Below are 18,534 nucleotides of genomic sequence, written 5' to 3'. Positions count from 1 at the left end.
GCCTGGCCTGTGCCAGGTCTGGGTGTGTGCAGTACCACTGTTATACCAGTAGAGGACAGTATCACCACTGTTTATTATGGGTGTTGTGATTCAAATTCCAAAAGTTAAAAATCACACAACCTCAAGCTGTAAGCTTTACTGTGGATAAAACAAACACTGTGAAATATTCTGCCCTCCTGGTTCCCTCCCACGCATAAAACAAACACTGTGAACTATTCTGCCCTCCTGCATCTCTCCCTCGCATAAAACAAACACTGTGAACTATTCTGCCCTCCTGCATCTCTCCCTCGCATAAAACAAACACTGTGAACTATTCTGCCCTCCTGCATCTCTCCCTCGCATAAAACAAACACTGAACTATTCTGCCCTCCTGCATCTCTCCCACGCATAAAACAAAGACTGTGAACTATTCTGCCCTCCTGCATCTCTCCCACGCATAAAACAAACACTGTGAACTATTCTGCCCTCCTGCATCTCTCCCACGCATAAAACAAACACTGTGAACTATTCTGCCCTCCTGCATCTCTCCAACGCATAAAACAAACACTGTGAACTATTCTGCCCTCCTGCATCTCTCCCACGCATAAAACAAACACTGTGAACTATTCTGCCCTCCTGCATCTCTCCCACGCATAAAACAAACACTGTGAACTATTCTGCCCTCCTGCATCTCTCCCACGCATAAAACAAACACTGTGAACTATTCTGCCCTCCTGCATCTCTCCCTCGCATAAAACAAACACTGTGAACTATTCTGCCCTCCTGCATCTCTCCCTCGCATAAAACAAACACTGTGAACTATTCTGCCCTCCTGCATCTCTCCCACGCATAAAACAAACACTGTGAACTATTCTGCCCTCCTGCATCTCTCCCTCGCATAAAACAAACACTGTGAACTATTCTGCCCTCCTGCATCTCTCCCACGCATAAAACAAACACTGTGAACTATTCTGCCCTCCTGCATCTCTCCCACGCATAAAACAAACACTGTGAACTATTCTGCCCTCCTGCATCTCTCCCACGCATAAAACAAACACTGTGAACTATTCTGCCCTCCTGCATCTCTCCCACGCATAAAACAAACACTGTGAACTATTCTGCCTTCCTGCATCTCTCCCACGCATAAAACAAACACTGTGAACTATTCTGCCCTCCTGCATCTCTCCCACGCATAAAACAAACACTGTGAACTATTCTGCCCTCCTGCATCTCTCCCTCGCATAAAACAAACACTGTGAACTATTCTGCCCTCCTGCATCTCTCCCACGCATTCTGTTTCTCTAAAACTCTTTCTAAATCTCTGTTTTTCTGTGTGTCTCTACTATTTTCCACCTCTCTGCTTTTCCCCACTGGTACTTCTCGCTCTTTCTCATTCTCTCTATTTTTCTCTGTGTCTCTCTTTCTCTCTCTTTCCCTCCCTCCCTCTCTGACATCCTGTGTGCTCTCTGTGCCCCCTTGTAGGTGATCCTTGGGCAGTACCGCTGGCTGTCCTATGCTGAGACCCATAGGGCAGCAGCCTGCTTTGGCATTGGTCTGGCAGCACTTGGCCAGAGGGCCCACAACAATATTGCCATCTTCTGTGAGACCAGGGCCGAGTGGGTAATAGCCGCACAGGCCTGCTTCATGCAAAACTTCCCCTGTGAGTGTCCACATGCACACACCCCAAGTCTGGTTCATGTACAACCTCCCCTGTGAGTACTCTCCATACACAGGCTTGACTGCGTAGTGAGAGCCTCTCCATAGGCTCTCCATAGGCTCTCTATTCATCCATCTCTCAGCCTTCCTCCTCTCTCCATAGGTTCTCTATTCATCCATCTCTCAGCCTTCCTCCTCTCTCCATAGGTTCTCTATTCATCCATCTCTCAGCCTTCCTCCTCTCTCCATAGGTTCTCTATTCATCCATCTCTCAGCCTTCCTCCTCTCTCCATAGGTTCTCTATTCATCCATCTCTCAGCCTTCCTCCTCTCTCCATAGGTTCTCTATTCATCCATCTCTCAGCCTTCCTCCTCTCTCCATAGGTTCTCTATTCATCCATCTCTCAGCCTTCCTCCTCTCTCCATAGGTTCTCTATTCATCCATCTCTCAGCCTTCCTCCTCTCTCCATAGGTTCTCTATTCATCCATCTCTCAGCCTTCCTCCTCTCTCCATAGGTTCTCTATTCATCCATCTCTCAGCCTTCCTCCTCTCTCCATAGGTTCTCTATTCATCCATCTCTCAGCCTTCCTCCTCTCTCCATAGGTTCTCTATTCATCCATCTCTCAGCCTTCCTCCTCTCTCCATAGGTTCTCTATTCATCCATCTCTCAGCCTTCCTCCTCTCTCCATAGGTTCTCTATTCATCCATCTCTCAGCCTTCCTCCTCTCTCCATAGGCTCTCTATTCATCCATCTCTCATTCTTCCTCCTCCACCTCTTCTTTCTTCTTTGTTCACTCTGTGTTTGTAATGTCAAGTTGAGTCTGACTCAACCTGATTGGTTGGCCTTGCCAGGAATTTGTTTGTGTTTGTTTCTTGGTTCTAAACCTCAGAAGGAATAGGATGGTTGCAGAGTATGAGCTATTCAATCACCTCATAATTGTATAAATGTTTTATAAAAGAAGAGGGGAGAGAATGTATGTGTGAACGTGACAGGACCTGACAGTGTGTTAGTATCTCACGGATGGAGATGTCACACCCTGTGTCCTCACACACACAACAGGAAGTCTCAGCCGTCCATGACGCATGGCAGTGATGTCACTGGCCCTGTCCCATAAGCCCTTTCTCTGTCAGCCAGACCTCCCCTCTCTCCCTCCTCCTCTTTTTGTCCTGTCAGAGCGGGGTTATGAGTGTGGATTTTGGCCAGGGTGTCTGGACCCTTGCAAGCTTCTGGTGTGACCCCTTCACAGCCCTGCATGAGCCCTGCTGCTGATACTGTCCACCACACACACACACACACACACACACACACACACACACACACACACACACACACACACACACACACACACACACACACACACACACACACACACACACACACACACACACACACGTACACACATACACATTCTATACAAATTCCACCACATCCCCAAGAGCCAGAATCTTCATCTGATTGGATAGAGTCCATGTTGAGCCCACTGATGGTGGGTGGGGATGTCATCTGAGTTGGACATGGCTGGTGAGCTGTGTAGACACAGACAGAGAGCACTTACCCCTCACTTTCTCCTCTACTGCCTGTGAATGATGGGGTAGCCTGGACCTGGGGGAACGGGACCTGGGGGAACGGGACCTGGGGGAGCCGGGACCTGGGGGAGCCTGGACCCGGGGTAGCCTGGACCCGGGGGAGCCTGGACCCGGGGGAGCCTGGACCCGGGGTAGCCTGGACCCGGGGGAACGGGACCTGGGGGAGCCGGGACCTGGGGGAGCCTGGACCCGGGGTAGCCTGGACCCGGGGGAGCCTGGACCCGGGGGAGCCGGGACCCGGGGGAGCCGGGACCTGGGGGAGACTGGACCTGGGGGAGCCTGGACCTGGGGGAGCCGGGACCTGGGGGAGCCTGGACCTGGGGGAGCCTGGACCCGGGGGAGCCTGGACCCGGGGGAGCCGGGACCCGGGGTAGCCTGGACCCGGGGTAGCCTGGACCCGGGGTAGCCTGGACCCGGGGGAGCCGGGACCCGGGGTAGCCTGGACCCGGGGGAGCCGGGACCCGGGGGAGCCTGGACCCGGGGGAGCCGGGACCCGGGGGAGCCGGGACCCGGGGGAGCCTGGACCCGGGGGAGCCTGGACATGGGGGAGCCTGGACCTGGGGGAGCCTGGACATGGGGGAGCCTGGACCTGGGGGAGCCTGGACACGGGGGAGCCTGGACCTGGGGGAGCCTGGACATGGGGGAGCCTGGACCTGGGGGAGCCTGGACATGGGGGAGCCTGGACCCGGGGGAGCCTGGACCCGGGGGAGCCTGGACATGGGGGAGCCTGGACCTGGGGGAGCCTGGACATGGGGGAGCCTGGACCTGGGGGAGCCTGGACACGGGGGAGCCTGGACCTGGGGGAGCCTGGACATGGGGGAGCCTGGACCAGCCTGGACCTGGGGGAGCCTGGACATGGGGGAGCCTGGACATGGGGGAGCCTGGACACGGGGGAGCCTGGACCTGGGTCCCATTGAGTCCTACTGTCAGAGTCCTAACTCAGAGTAGATAGGCATGTGTACAAATTCCACTGCCTTTACTCTGCTTCATATGAGTTTGTCATCTGTCTGGCCCACAGTATTCCAAGAACCTAAAAATCCAACTGCTATCAAGAAAGGCTGATGTACAACACACTTATCTAGCCAGAGAAACAGACAGGGGCTGGTCATGTTTTTCTGTAGAAGATAAGTATGTATGTCTGTGTGGAGGAGTGTAAAAAAGTACCCAATTGTCATACTGTAGTAAAAATAAAGATACCTTAATAGAAAATGACTCGAGTAAAAGTGAGTCATCCAGTAAAATAATACTTGAGTAAAAGTCTAAAAGTATTTAGTTTTAAATATACTTAAGTATCAAAAGTAAATGTAATTGCTAAAATATTCTTACAGTTGAAGTCGGAGGTTTACATACACCTTAGTCAAATACATTTAAACTCAGTTTTTCCCAATTCCTGACATTTAATCCTAGCAAAAATTCCCTGTTTTAGGTCAGTTAGGATCACCACTTTATTTTAAGAATGTGAAATGTCAGAATAACAGTAGAGAGAATGATTTATTTCTGCTTTTATTTCTTTCATCACATTCCCAGTGGGTCAGAAGTTTACATACACTCAATTAGTATTTGGTAGCATTGCCTTCAAATTGTTTAACTTGGGTCAAATGTTTCCCACAATAAGTTGGGTGCTTCCCACAATAAGTTGGGTGAATTTTGGCCCATTCCTCCTGACAGAGCTGGTGTAACTGAGTTAGGTTTGTAGGCTTCCTTGCTCACACACACGTTTTCAGTTCTGCCCACAAATTTTCTATAGGATTGACGTCAGGGCTTTGTGATGGCCACTCCAATACCTTGACTTTGTTGTCCTTAAGTCATTTTGCCACAACTTTGGAAGTATGTTTGGGGTCATTGTCCATTTGGAAGACCCATTTGCAACCAAGCTTTAACTTCCTGACTGATCTTTGAGATGTTGCTTCAATATATCCACATAATTCTCCTCCTCATGATGCCATCTATTTTGTGAAGTGCACCAGTCCCTCCTGCAGCAAAGCACCCCCACACCATGATGCTGCCACCCCAGTGCTTCATGGTTGGGATGGTGTTCTTCGGCTTGCAAGCCTCCCCCTTTTTCCTCCAAACATAACGATGGTCATTATGGCCAAACAGTTCTATTTTTGTTTCATCAGACCAGAGGACATTTCTCCAGAAGTACGATCTTTGTCCCCATGTACAGTTGCAAACCGTAGTCTGTCTTTTTTATGGCGGTTTTGGAGCAGTGGCTTCTTCCTTGCTGAGTGGCCATTCAGGTTATGTCGATATCAGACTTGTTTTACCTGGATATAGATACTTTTGTACCTGTTTCTTCCAGCATCTTCACAAGGTCCTTTGCTGTTGTTCTGGGATTGATTTGCATTTTTCGCACCAAAGTACGTTCATCTCTAGGAGACAGAATGCGTCTCCTTCCTGAGTGATATGACGGCTGTGTGATCCCATGGTGTTTATACTTGCGTACTATTGTTTGTACAGATGAACGTGGTACCTTCAGGCGTTTGGAAATTTCTCCCAAGGATGAACCAGAGGTCTACAATATTTTTTACGAGGTCTTGGCTGATTTCTTTTGATTTTCCCATGATGTCAAGCAAAGAGGCACTGAGTTTGAAGGTAGGCCTTGAAATACATCCACAGGTACACCTCCAATTGACTGAAATGATGTCAATTAGCTTATCAGAAGCTTCTAAAGCCATGACATCATTTTCTGGAATTTTCCCAGCTGTTCTTAGGCACAGTCAACTTAGTGTACGTAAACTTCTGACCCACTGGAATTGTGATACACTGAATTATAAGTGAAAAATCTGTCTGTAAACAATTGTTGGAAAAATAACTTGTGTCATGCACAAAGTAGATGTCCTAACCGACTTGCCAAAACTATAGTTTGTTAACAAGAAATGTGTGGATTGGTTGAAAAACAAGTTTTAATGACTCCAACCTAAGTATATGTAAACTTCCAACTTCAACTGTATGTATCAAAAGTATAAGTATAAATCATTTCAAATTCCTTATATAAAGCAAACCAGACGACACCATTTTCTTGTTTTTTAAATTTACGGATAGCCTGGGGCACACTCCAACAGCCAGGGGCACACTCCAACAGCCAGACATAATATACCAATGGAAGCAGATCAGAGGCAGTAGAGATGACCAGGAATGTTCTCTTGATAAGTGCGTGTGTCACAGCTGTCGGAAGGATTGGACCAAAGCGCAGCGTGTTGAGTGCTCATCTTCATTTATTAGAGTAAAGTGGACACTTAAACAATCCGTAAGGTACACGGACTATACGAAAAACAACCACCCACAAACCCACAGGAAAAAACAGGCTGCCTAAGTATGGCTTCCAATCAGAGACAACGAAAGACACCTGCCTCTGATTGGAAACCATACTCGGCCACACATGGAAAAATTAAACATAGAAAATTACAACTAGAACAAACCCCTATGAAACAAACCAACCCCAAAACACACAAAAACAACACCCTCTGCCACGCCCTGACCATACTACAACGGCAAATTACCCTTTTTACTGGTCAGGACGTGACAGCGTGAATTGGACCATTTTAAGCATTCAAAATGTAACGAGTACTTTTGGGTGTCAGGGAAAATGTATGGAGTAAAAAGTACATTATTTTCTTTAGGAATCTAGTGAAGTAGAAGTAAAAGTTGTCAAAAATATAAATAGTAAAGTACAGATACCCAAAAAAACTACTTAAGTAGTACTTTAAAGTATTTTTACTTAAGTACTTCACACCACTGGTTTGGGGATTGGGGATGCTTGCACGTGTACACGTACACACTCACACACACTCACACACCCTCATCTCTGCACGTGCCCCTGGTCCCTGAAGTGAGTGATACCCATCTCAACCAGTCAGACATATAGTAATGTAATGTAGCCTGGGCCCAGCCCAGTTCAGTCTGGTTTAGCCCAGTCCCAGGCCACTCACTCACGCCAGTGACAGAGCCAGAGCAGACATGATGCCATCGCTGCAGCGTTACACTAACACAGTGTGACATTACCACAGCCCTGAAGCAAACAGAATATACGAATCATGAGGGCTTTACCATGTGGCCTCACTCCCAAACAGGACCAGAAATACACCCCTTAGATCTAACTCTATCCATACGACATCTTATCATCAGCAGTATTATCTGATGATACCTCATTGGTCTTACCTTACCTTGTGTGTGTGTGTGTGTGTGTGTGTGTGTGTGTGTGTGTGTGTGTGTGTGTGTGTGTGTGTGTGTGTGTGTGTGTGTGTGTGTGTGTGTGTGTGTGTGTGTGTGTGTGTGTGTGTGTGTGTGTGTGTGTGTTGCAGTGGTCACTCTGTACTCTACCCTGGGGGGTCCGGCCATCACTCACGGTCTGAACGAGACAGAGGTTAGTCACATCATAACCAGCAGAGAGCTACTGGAGACCAGACTCAAGGTGAGAGAACACATGCACATCTGAACATGTGTAGATATGATATTAGGAGGTATAGGAAGAAATCAAGAAGGGACAGGAAGAGTGGGAAAGAGGAGTTTATGTGTGGGAGAGAGAGGAGAGGTAAATATGATGAACGTTGTGGATCTGGGGTCTGTACTATACCCACTGTTATCAGTGTGAGATGCAGAGTAGGGCCAGAGAGACACAGACCTACACACTGGGTTAGAGACAGATCAACACAATGGGTAAGAAAAAGACAAACACATTGGTTCAGAAACAGACAAACACACTTGGTTAGAGACAGAGACTGACACGCTGGGTTAGAGACAGACCAACACACTGGGTTATAGACACAGACCAACACACTGGGTTAGAGACAGACCAACACACTGGGTTATAGACACAGACCAACACACTGGGTTATAGACAGACCAACACACTTGGTTAGAGACAGACCAACACACTGGGTTATAGACACAGACCAACACACTGGGTTAGAGACAGACCAACATACTTGGTTAGAGACAGACCAACACACTGGGTTATAGACACAGACCAACTCACTGGGTTAGAGACAGACCAACATACTTGGTTAGAGACAGACCAACACACTGGGTTAGAGACAGACCAACATACTTGGTTAGAGACAGACAAACACACTGGGTTATAGACACAGACCAACACACTGGGTTGTAGGCAGACCAACACACTGGGTTATAGACACAGACCAACACACTGGGTTAGAGACAGACCAACTCACTGGGTTAGAGACAGACCAACATACTTGGTTAGAGACAGACCAACACACTGGGTTAGAGACAGACCAACTCACTGGGTTAGAGACAGACCAACACACTGGGTTAGACACAGACCAACACACTGGGTTATAGACAGACCAACACACTGGGTTAGAGACAGACCAACACACTGGGTTAGAGACAGACCAACACACTGGGTTAGACACAGACCAACACACTGGGTTATAGACAGACCAACACACTGGGTTAGAGACAGACCAACACACTGGGTTAGAGACAGACCAACACACTGGGTTAGAGACAGACCAACACACTGGGTTAGAGACACAGACCAACACACTGGGTCAGAGACAGACCAACACACTGGGTTAGAGAAAGACCAACACACTGGGTTAGAGACAGACCAACACACTGGGTTAGAGACAGACCAACACACTGGGTTAGAGACAGACCAACACACTGGGTTAGAGACAGACCAACTCACTGGGTTGGAGACAGACCAACACACTGGGTTAGAGACAGACCAACACACTGGGTTATAGACAGAGACCAACACACTGGGTTATAGACAGACCAACACACTGGGTTATAGACACAGACCAACACGCTGGGTTAGAGACAGACCAAGACACTGGGTCAGAGACAGACCAACACACTGGGTTAGAGACAGACCAACACACTGGGTTATAGACACAGACCAACACACTGGGTCAGAGACAGACCAACACACTGGGTTAGAGACAGACCAACACACTGGGTTATAGACAGACCAACACACTGGGTTATAGACACAGACCAACACGCTGGGTTAGAGACAGACCAACACACTGGGTTAGAGACAGACCAACACACTGGGTTATAGACACAGACCAACACAGTGGGTCAGAGACAGACCAACACACTGGGTTATAGACACAGACCAACACAGTGGGTCAGAGACAGACCAACACACTGGGTTAGAGACAGACCAACACACTGGGTTAGAGACAGACCAACACACTGGGTTATAGACAGACCAACACACTGGGTTATAGACACAGACCAACACGCTGGGTTAGAGACAGACCAACACACTGGGTTATAGACACAGACCAACACGCTGGGTTAGAGACAGACCAACACACTGGGTTATAGACAGACCAACACACTGGGTTAGAGACAGACCAACACACTGGGTTATAGACACAGACCAACACACTGGGTTATAGACACAGACCAACACACTGGGTTATAGACACACACCAACACACTGGGTTAGAGACAGACCAACACACTGGGTTAGAGACAGACCAACACACTGGGTTAGAGACAGACCAACACACTGGGTTATAGACTCAGACCAACACACTGGGTTATAAACACAGACCAACACACTGGGTTAGAGACAGACCAACACACTGGGTTAGAGACACAGACCAACACACTGGGTTAGAGACAGACCAACACACTGGGTTATAGACACAGACCAACACACTGGGTTATAGACACAGACCAACACACTGGGTTATAGACACAGACCAACACACTGGGTTAGAGACAGACCAACACACTGGGTTGGAGACAGACCAACTCACTGGGTTAGAGACACAGACCAACACACTGGGTTATAGACACAGACCAACACACTGGGTTAGAGACAGACCAACACACTGGGTTATAGACAGACCAACTCACTGGGTTATAGACACAGACCAACACACTGGGTTATAGACACAGACCAACACACTGGGTTATAGACTCAGACCAACACACTGGGTTAGAGACAGACCAACACACTGGGTTATAGACAGACCAACACACTGGGTTGGAGACAGACCAACACACTGGGTTAGAGGCAAACCAACACACTGGGTTATAGACACAGACCAACACACTGGGTTATAGACACAGACCAACACACTGGGTTATAGGCACAGACAAACACACTGGGTTAGAGACAGACCAACACACTGGGTTATAGACACAGACCAACACACTGGGTTAGAGACAGACCAACACATTGGGTAAGAAAAAGACAAACACATTGGTTCAGAAACAGACAAACACACTTGGTTAGAGACAGAGACTGACACGCTGGGTTAGAGACAGACCAACACACTGGGTTAGAGACAGACCAACACACTGGGTTAGAGACAGAGACTGACACGCTGGGTTAGAGACAGACCAACACACTGGGTTATAGACACAGACCAACACACTGGGTTGGAGACAGACCAACTCACTGGGTTATAGACAAACCAACACACTGGGTTAGAGACACAGACCAACACACTGGGTTATAGACAAACCAACACACTTGGTTAGAGACAGACAAACACACTGGGTTATAGACACAGACCAACACACTGGGTTATAGACAGACCAACACACTTGGTTAGAGACAGACAAACACACTGGGTTATAGACACAGACCAACACACTGGGTTAGAGACAGACCAACATACTTGTTTATAGACACAGACCAACACTCTGGTTTATAGACACAGACCAACACAATGGGTTAGAGACAGACCAACACACTGGGTTAGAGACAGACCAACACACTGAGTTAAAGACACAGACCAACACACTGGGTTAGAGACAGACCAACACACTGGGTTAGAGACAGACCAACACACTGGGTTATAGACACAGACCAACACACTGGGTTAGAGACAAACCAACACACTGGGTTATAGACACAGACCAACACACTGGGTTATAAACACAGACCAACACACTGGGTTAGAGACAGACCAACACACTGGGTTATAGACACAGACCAACACACTGGGTTAGAGACAGACCAACACACTGGGTTATAGACACAGACCAACACACTGGGTTATAAACACAGACCAACACACTGGGTTAGAGACAGACCAACACACTGGGTTATAGACACAGACCAACACACTGGGTTAGAGACAGACCAACACACTGGGTTATAGACAACGACAAACACACTTGGTTAGAGACAGACCAACACACTGGGTTATAGACAGACAAACACACTGGGTTAGAGACACAGACCAACACACTGGGTTAGAGACAGACCAACAGACTTGTTTATAGACACAGACCAACACACTGGGTTATAGACAGACCAACACACTGGGTTAGAGACAGACCAACACACTTGGTTATAGACACAGACCAACACACTGGGTTATAGACAGACAAACACACTGGGTTATAGACTCAGACCAACACACTGGGTTATAGACACAGACCAACACACTGGGTTATAGACACAGACCCACACACTGGGTTATAGACAGACCAACACACTGGGTTATAGACACAGACCCACACACTGGGTTAGAGACAGACCAACAGACTTGTTTATAGACACAGACCAACACACTGGGTTATAGACAGACCAACACACTGGGTTAGAGACAGACCAACACACTTGGTTATAAACAGACCCACACACTGGGTTAGAGACAGACCAACACACTGGGTTATAGACACAGACCAACACACTGGGTTATAGACTCAGACCAACACACTGGGTTATAGACAGACCAACACACTGGGTTATAGACACAGACCCACACACTGGGTTAGAGACAGACCAACAGACTTGTTTATAGACACAGACCAACACACTGGGTTAGAGTCAGACGAACACACTGGGTTATAGAGACAGACCAACACACTGGGTTATAGACACAGACCAACACACTGGGTTATAGACAGACCAACACACTGGGTTAGAGACACAGACCAACACACTGGGTTATAGACTCAGACCAACACACTGGGTTGTAGGCAGACCAACACACTGGGTTAGAGACACAGACCAACACACTGGGTTAGAGACACAGACCAACACACTGGGTTAGAGACAGACCAACACACTGGGTTAGAGACACAGACTAACACACTGGGTTATAGACTCAGACCAACACACTGGGTTAGAGACAGACCAACACACTGGGTTATAGACTCAGACTAACACACTGGGTTATAGACTCAGACCAACACACTGGGTTATAGACTCAGACCAACACACTGGGTTAGAGACAGACCAACACACTGGGTTAGAGACACAGACTAACACACTGGGTTATAGACTCAGACCAACACACTGGGTTATAGACTCAGACCAACACACTGGGTTAGAGACAGACCAACACACTGGGTTATAGACTCAGACCAACACACTGGGTTGTAGGCAGACCAACCTACTGGGTTATAGACTCAGACCAACACACTGGGTTATAGACTCAGACCAACACACTGGGTTATAGACTCAGACCAACACACTGGGTTATAGACTCAGACCAACACACTGGGTTATAGACTCAGACCAACACACTGGGTTATAGACTCAGACCAACACACTGGGTTATAGACACAGATTAACACACTGGGTTGTAGACTCAGACCAACACACTGGGTTAGAGACACAGACTAACACACTGGGTTATAGACACAGACTAACACATTGGGTTATAGACTCAGACTAACACACTGGGTTAGACTCAGACCAACACACTGGGTTGTAGGCAGACTAACACACTGGGTTAGACTCAGACCAACACACTGGGTTGTAGCCAGACATACAGTCCATACTCCCTCCTGAGGAGAGAGACAATGAACAGAGCCAATAAAGCAATATGTATCTGTCAAAACATAAGAGTTGTCTCACGTGTTTAGGTTGTCTAAACCCACGGAAGTAGAACGATGTACAAAGTGCATGTGTTTATTTTGCATGTCCACGTGTACAGAAAGGTCAAGCCTTTGAAAACATAGTTGAAAAGGAACACGTAAACAGAACCACTGTTTGTAACCAGGTGCCAGTCTGCAACCAGAATGAATCAGCCAACCCCTGTCAGTGTGCCTTATCCCTGTCTTGACCAATCAGAATGAATCAACCAACCCCTGTCAGTGTGCCTTATCCCTGTCTTGACCAATCAGAATGAATCAGCCAACCCCTGTCAGTGTGCCTTATCCCTGTCTTGACCAATCAGAATGAATCAACCAACCCCTGTCAGTGTGCCTTATCCCTGTCTTGACCAATCAGAATGAATCAGCCAACCCCTGTCAGTGTGCCTTATCCCTGTCTTGACCAACCATTTGATGGTTACAGTATAGCTGTCTTAAATACTTCTTTGTGTTTCCTGGTTGAGTTTAGTTCATCCTGCTGGAGGTGCCCAGGCTGCAGCACATCATTGTGGTGGACAACACGCCCACCAAGTGGCCCGGTTACCCACGAGGCATCAGTGTCCACAACATGGCCACTGTTCAGGAGCTGGGGACCAAGCCTGAGAATGGTAAACACGTGTGTGTGTGTGTGCGTGTGTGTGGACTCAGTATTTCACAATCATTTCGCTACACCCACAATAACATCTGCTAAACATGTGTATGTGACCAATAACATCTACTAAACAGGTGTATGTGACCAATAACATCTGTTAAATATGTGTATGGACCAATAACATCTGTTAAATATGTGTATGGACCAATAACATCTGTTAAATATGTGTATGTGACCAATAACATCTGTTAAATATGTGTATGGACCAATAACATCTGTTAAATATGTGTATGTGACCAATAACATCTGTTAAATATGTGTATGTCACCAATAACATCTGCTAAACATGTGTATGTGACCAATAACATCTGTTAAATATGTGTATGTGACCAATAACATCTGTTAAATATGTGTATGTCACCAATAACATCTGATAAATATGTGTATGGACCAATAACATCTGTTAAATATGTGTATGTCACCAATAACATCTGTTAAATATGTGTATGGACCAATAACATCTGTTAAATATGTGTATGGACCAATAACATCTGTTAAATATGTGTATGTGACCAATAACATCTGTTAAATATGTGTATGTGACCAATAACATCTGATAAATATGTGTATGTGACCAATAACATCTGCTAAGTATGTGTATGTGACCAATAACATCTGTTAAATATGTGTATGTAACCATTAACATCTGCTAAGTATGTGTATGTAACCATTAACATCTGCTAAGTATGTGTATGTAACCATTAACATCTGCTAAGTATGTGTATGTAACCATTAACATCTGCTAAGTATGTGTATGTAACCATTAACATCTGCTAAGTATGTGTATGTGACCAATAACATCTGTTAAATATGTGTATGTAACCATTAACATCTGCTAAGTATGTGTATGTGACCAATACAATTTTACTTGATTTTCTTTTCTTTTAACAGCATTACACTGAAATTTACAAATATGTGTAACATAGTTATAGCACTCATTTGCTAGTTTGTGGTAAGTCAATTTTCTTAACAAGTCTGTAGTTACTACTCAGTGCAGATTCATCATTCCTTATAGTATCTCCTGCTAGATACTGTAGTCTCAGAGATACTCCTATTTCCCCCTCTCTCCTATTTCCCTTTCTCTCCTATTTCCCTTTCTCTTCTATCTCCCTTTCCCTTTCTTTCCTATTTCCCCTTTCGCTCCTATCTCCCTTTCCCTTTCTTTCCTATTTCCCTTTCTCTTCTATCTCCCTTTCCCTTTCTTTCCTATTTCCCCTTTCGCTCCTATCTCCCTTTCTCTCCTATTTTCCTTTCTCTTCTATCTCCCTTTCTCTCCAATCTCCCTTTCTCTCCCATTACCCTTTCTCTCCCATTTCTCTTTCTCTCCTATTTCCTGTTCTCTCCTATTTCCCTTTCTCTCCTATTTCCCATTCTCTCCTCTTTCCCTTTCTCTCCTATCTCCCATCTCCCTTTCTCCCCTATCTCCCTTTCTCTCCTATTTCCATTTCTCTCCTATCTCCATTTCTCTCCTATCTCCATTTCTCTCCTATCTCCCTTTCTCTCCCATTACCCTTTATCTTCTATCTCCCTTTCTCTCCAATCTCCCTTTCTCTCCTATTTCCCTTTCTCTCCCATTACCCTTTCTCTTCTATCTCCCTTTCTCTCCTATTTCCATTTATCTCCTATCTCCATTTCTCTCCTATCTCCTTTTCTCTCCTATCTCTCTTTCTCTCCTATTGTCTCCATCCCTCCTTTTCTCCAGCTGGTCTCTAGTGCTGCACTGCTTGACCCATAACAAGTGGAGTTGGTACTGTGAAGTGTAGGTTTGTGTGTGTGTGTGTGTGTGTGTGTGTGTTGTGTGTGTGTGTGTGTGTGTGTGTGTGTGTGTTGCAGTGGTCACTCTGCTAAAATAGCCCCCCCCCCCACACATCTCTCCTCCCTGTATCTCTGGGTCCATGTTCATGTCAGAACAAGGCTCCTCCTCTCGCAGACTCCAAGTCACGTCCCTCTCCTCTCGCTATCTCTTTTGCTCCCTTCTTTCTCTCTGTCTTGCGTGTCTTCTGTTTTGGTTGTTTTTTCTGCACCCGCTGGTGACGTCTTGGAAATATTTATACCCCCCTAGTCCTAAAACAACAATCGAAAACACGTCTTAATTTTCCACATGAGGACAACAGAAAAAACTGTTTACTGTTGTTTCTTATATAATCTAGAACAGGGATGATTTTAAACAATTCCGCTTGTGACCCAAATCATCCTCCAGCAACCCAAATTAAGAAAAATACTGTGTGATTGTAGATGTAATCTTAAAACACACCTCTCATGTGCCCAGGGCCCACTTTGGGTCCCGACCCATCGTTTAAGAAACCTACATGATCTAGAATCATCTCACTCCTTTCCACATTGTCAGAATCCACATTGAATGACATAATATAACTTCCGAGTGGCTTTTTGGCAAGCCTAGACAAGACGAACATGTCTCGGAGAACTTAAGCCCAAACATTTGGGCTGTCGGGGAGGAGATGCTTTACTTCAATTGAACAGATGACAGACAGTTAACACAGCCAAAACTCAGAGAAGAGAGAGAGAAGAGAGAGAGCAGAGGAAGAGAGCCATAGGGAGGGAGAGATAGGCATAGAGAGGGATAGAGGCAGAGAGCAGAAAGAGAGAGAGAGGTAGATGGTGTTATTGGCAGTAACACAGCTCTTAGACATACCGTATCTTGAGTGCCAAGAGGCTGAAGGACGTTTACTAAATGGTGACATTGTGTTTAATGTGTTTTAATGTTTCACCTGACTGATGTTCCTCTCCCTCTTCATTCCATTAGGAATGTTCCATTCTTCTTCTCCTTTAGATATTCATCATCATGTGTGTTTTATTCCACTTCCTCTACCCCAATCTTGTTTAACGACACCCATATCTTCCCAGGACCTTTGCCTACAGACTTCACATCCCAGACTATATATCCTAACAAGCCTCCTCCATTTATTGTCCTGACCTGCACCATATCTTCTGATCTCCCATGAACTCCCTTTTCCTACAATATGCTGAATATTTACAAAAACATGCTTTCATGCCATGCCATTAACTAATTTGTTTCCTGTGTGTGTGTGTGTGTGTGTGTGTGTGTGTGTGTGTGTGTGTGTGTGTGTGTGTGTGTGTGTGTGTGTGTGTGTGTGTGTGTGTGTGTGTGTGTGTGTGTGTGTGTGTGTGTGTGTGTGTGTGTGTGTGTATAGTGTCTCGTGGGCGTAAACAGCCCATGCCCTCTGACATCGCTGTCATCATGTATACCAGCGGCTCCACTGGCGTACCCAAGGGAGTTATGATCTCCCATAGCAACATCATTGCTGGCATCACTGGCATGGCAGAAAGGATACCCAACCTGGGGTAAGTACCACAAACCTGCCCACCTTATACCCTCCTGGCCTTTACATACCATCACCTTCCTCCAGTACCAAACTACTATCCACATTTCCTAATAAGCAGAATTTTCCTGAATCATGGAATACCACTTTGAAGAAGTTTTACAGTCCAGGCTGGCTTCCAAAGTGTACCTTCTCCAGAAAGATGAATATGTTTACATAGCCCTTTTTCAGCTGGAGCTGTCTTAGAGGAAGATCCCATCATGTCCTGTCTATGCTCTTTGACTGATCTCAGCTGTCATAGTAGGTCCCATTTCAACGCTGAATTAAAGAAAACACTCAAAGTGATCTATGAGGACAACTTCCTGATTGGGGCCTTGGTGTCAACTGAGCACGTGCAGAAGCGTGTGTTTAAGGCTGTGCTTCGTGTTCTTAAAAAAACTCTCACTTTCTCTGGAGAACAGGATTGGGGGAAGAGAGGGAAGAGAGGAAAATGGGAAAAGGAGGATGAGAGAGAGGGGGTCAGATCGTTACCCTCCAGAGAGCAAAAGCATGTTGATCTGGCCCAGAAGGACATTTACTGCAGTGCTTTGTGTATTTTGTTGTTTAATTGTGTAAACCTTTCTTATGCATATAGTTTTGTCATGCAAGTTTATTGAAAGACGATCGTGTACTGTTGGACTATTGTGTTACGACTTCCACCGAAGTCGGTCCCTCTCCTTGTTCGGGCAGCGTTCGGCGGTCGACGTCACCGGCCTTCTAGCCATCGCCAATCCACTTTTCATTTTCCATTTGTCTTTGTTTTACACACCTGATTTCAATTCCCCAATTACATGTTCATTATTTAACCCTCTGTTTTCCCCATGGTTTTTGTGCGTGTTTGTTTTATGTATTTCGGTCCTTTTGTGTGGGCTTGGTATTTACTACATGGAATGTATATTATTGAGTAAACTTACTTTTATTACTCATCTCTGCTGTCCTGCGCCGGACTCCTCTGCACCAGCTACACCCAGACCATTACATATTGTCTGTCTGTCTGTCTGTCTGTCTGTCTGTCTGTCTGTCTGTCTGTCTGTCTGTCTGTCTGTCTGTCTGTCTGTCTGTCTGTCTGTCTGTCTGTCTGTCTGTCTGTCTGTCTGTCTGTCTGTCTGTCTGTCTGTCTGTCTGTCTGTATGCTAGAATAATAAGGAGTTTTTTATATTGTTCTGTGGCAGTGAGAATGACACCTACATCGGGTACCTCCCCCTGGCCCATGTGTTGGAGCTGAGTGCAGAGCTGGTGTGTGTGGCTCACGGCTGCAGGATCGGCTACTCCTCCCCCCAGACGCTAGCAGACCAGGTGAGGTGGTCCCCTCTGCTCTGTACATGTTTGGACTGTACATTACTACACACATATATAAAAGGTGAATATATGTGTAAAGTAACTGTCTCTTTACTGTATCCTTTCTCTCACACCAGTCGACAAAGATTAAAAAAGGCAGCAAAGGAGACGCCAGTGTTCTGCAGCCTACTCTATTGGCAGCTGTGCCGGTAA

The 18,534-nt window shown here is 46.3% G+C and overlaps 1 protein-coding gene across 1 annotated transcript in view; it reads left to right on the top strand.

Moving 5' to 3' along the window:
* The window catches only part of LOC106592274 (fatty acid CoA ligase Acsl3), a 45,256-nt gene that overhangs the window by 14,628 nt on the left and 12,094 nt on the right, over nucleotides 1-18,534 (top strand). Inside the window, exons 3-8 of the mRNA XM_082955542.1 lie at nucleotides 1,462-1,639; nucleotides 7,527-7,636; nucleotides 13,520-13,658; nucleotides 16,876-17,026; nucleotides 18,216-18,339; nucleotides 18,459-18,534. The exon at nucleotides 18,459-18,534 is cut by the window's right edge and continues 65 nt beyond it. Of these exons, the coding sequence (XP_082811668.1) occupies nucleotides 1,462-1,639; nucleotides 7,527-7,636; nucleotides 13,520-13,658; nucleotides 16,876-17,026; nucleotides 18,216-18,339; nucleotides 18,459-18,534 (778 nt within the window). The remainder of the gene's footprint in view (nucleotides 1-1,461; nucleotides 1,640-7,526; nucleotides 7,637-13,519; nucleotides 13,659-16,875; nucleotides 17,027-18,215; nucleotides 18,340-18,458) is intronic.

This window comes from Salmo salar, chromosome 09, assembly GCF_965601325.2.
Source record: "Salmo salar chromosome 09, fSalSal1, whole genome shotgun sequence".
NCBI lineage: Eukaryota > Metazoa > Chordata > Actinopteri > Salmoniformes > Salmonidae > Salmo > Salmo salar.
Note: the sequence above shows the minus strand (reverse complement) of the source record. Positions and strands in the feature narration are given on the sequence as shown.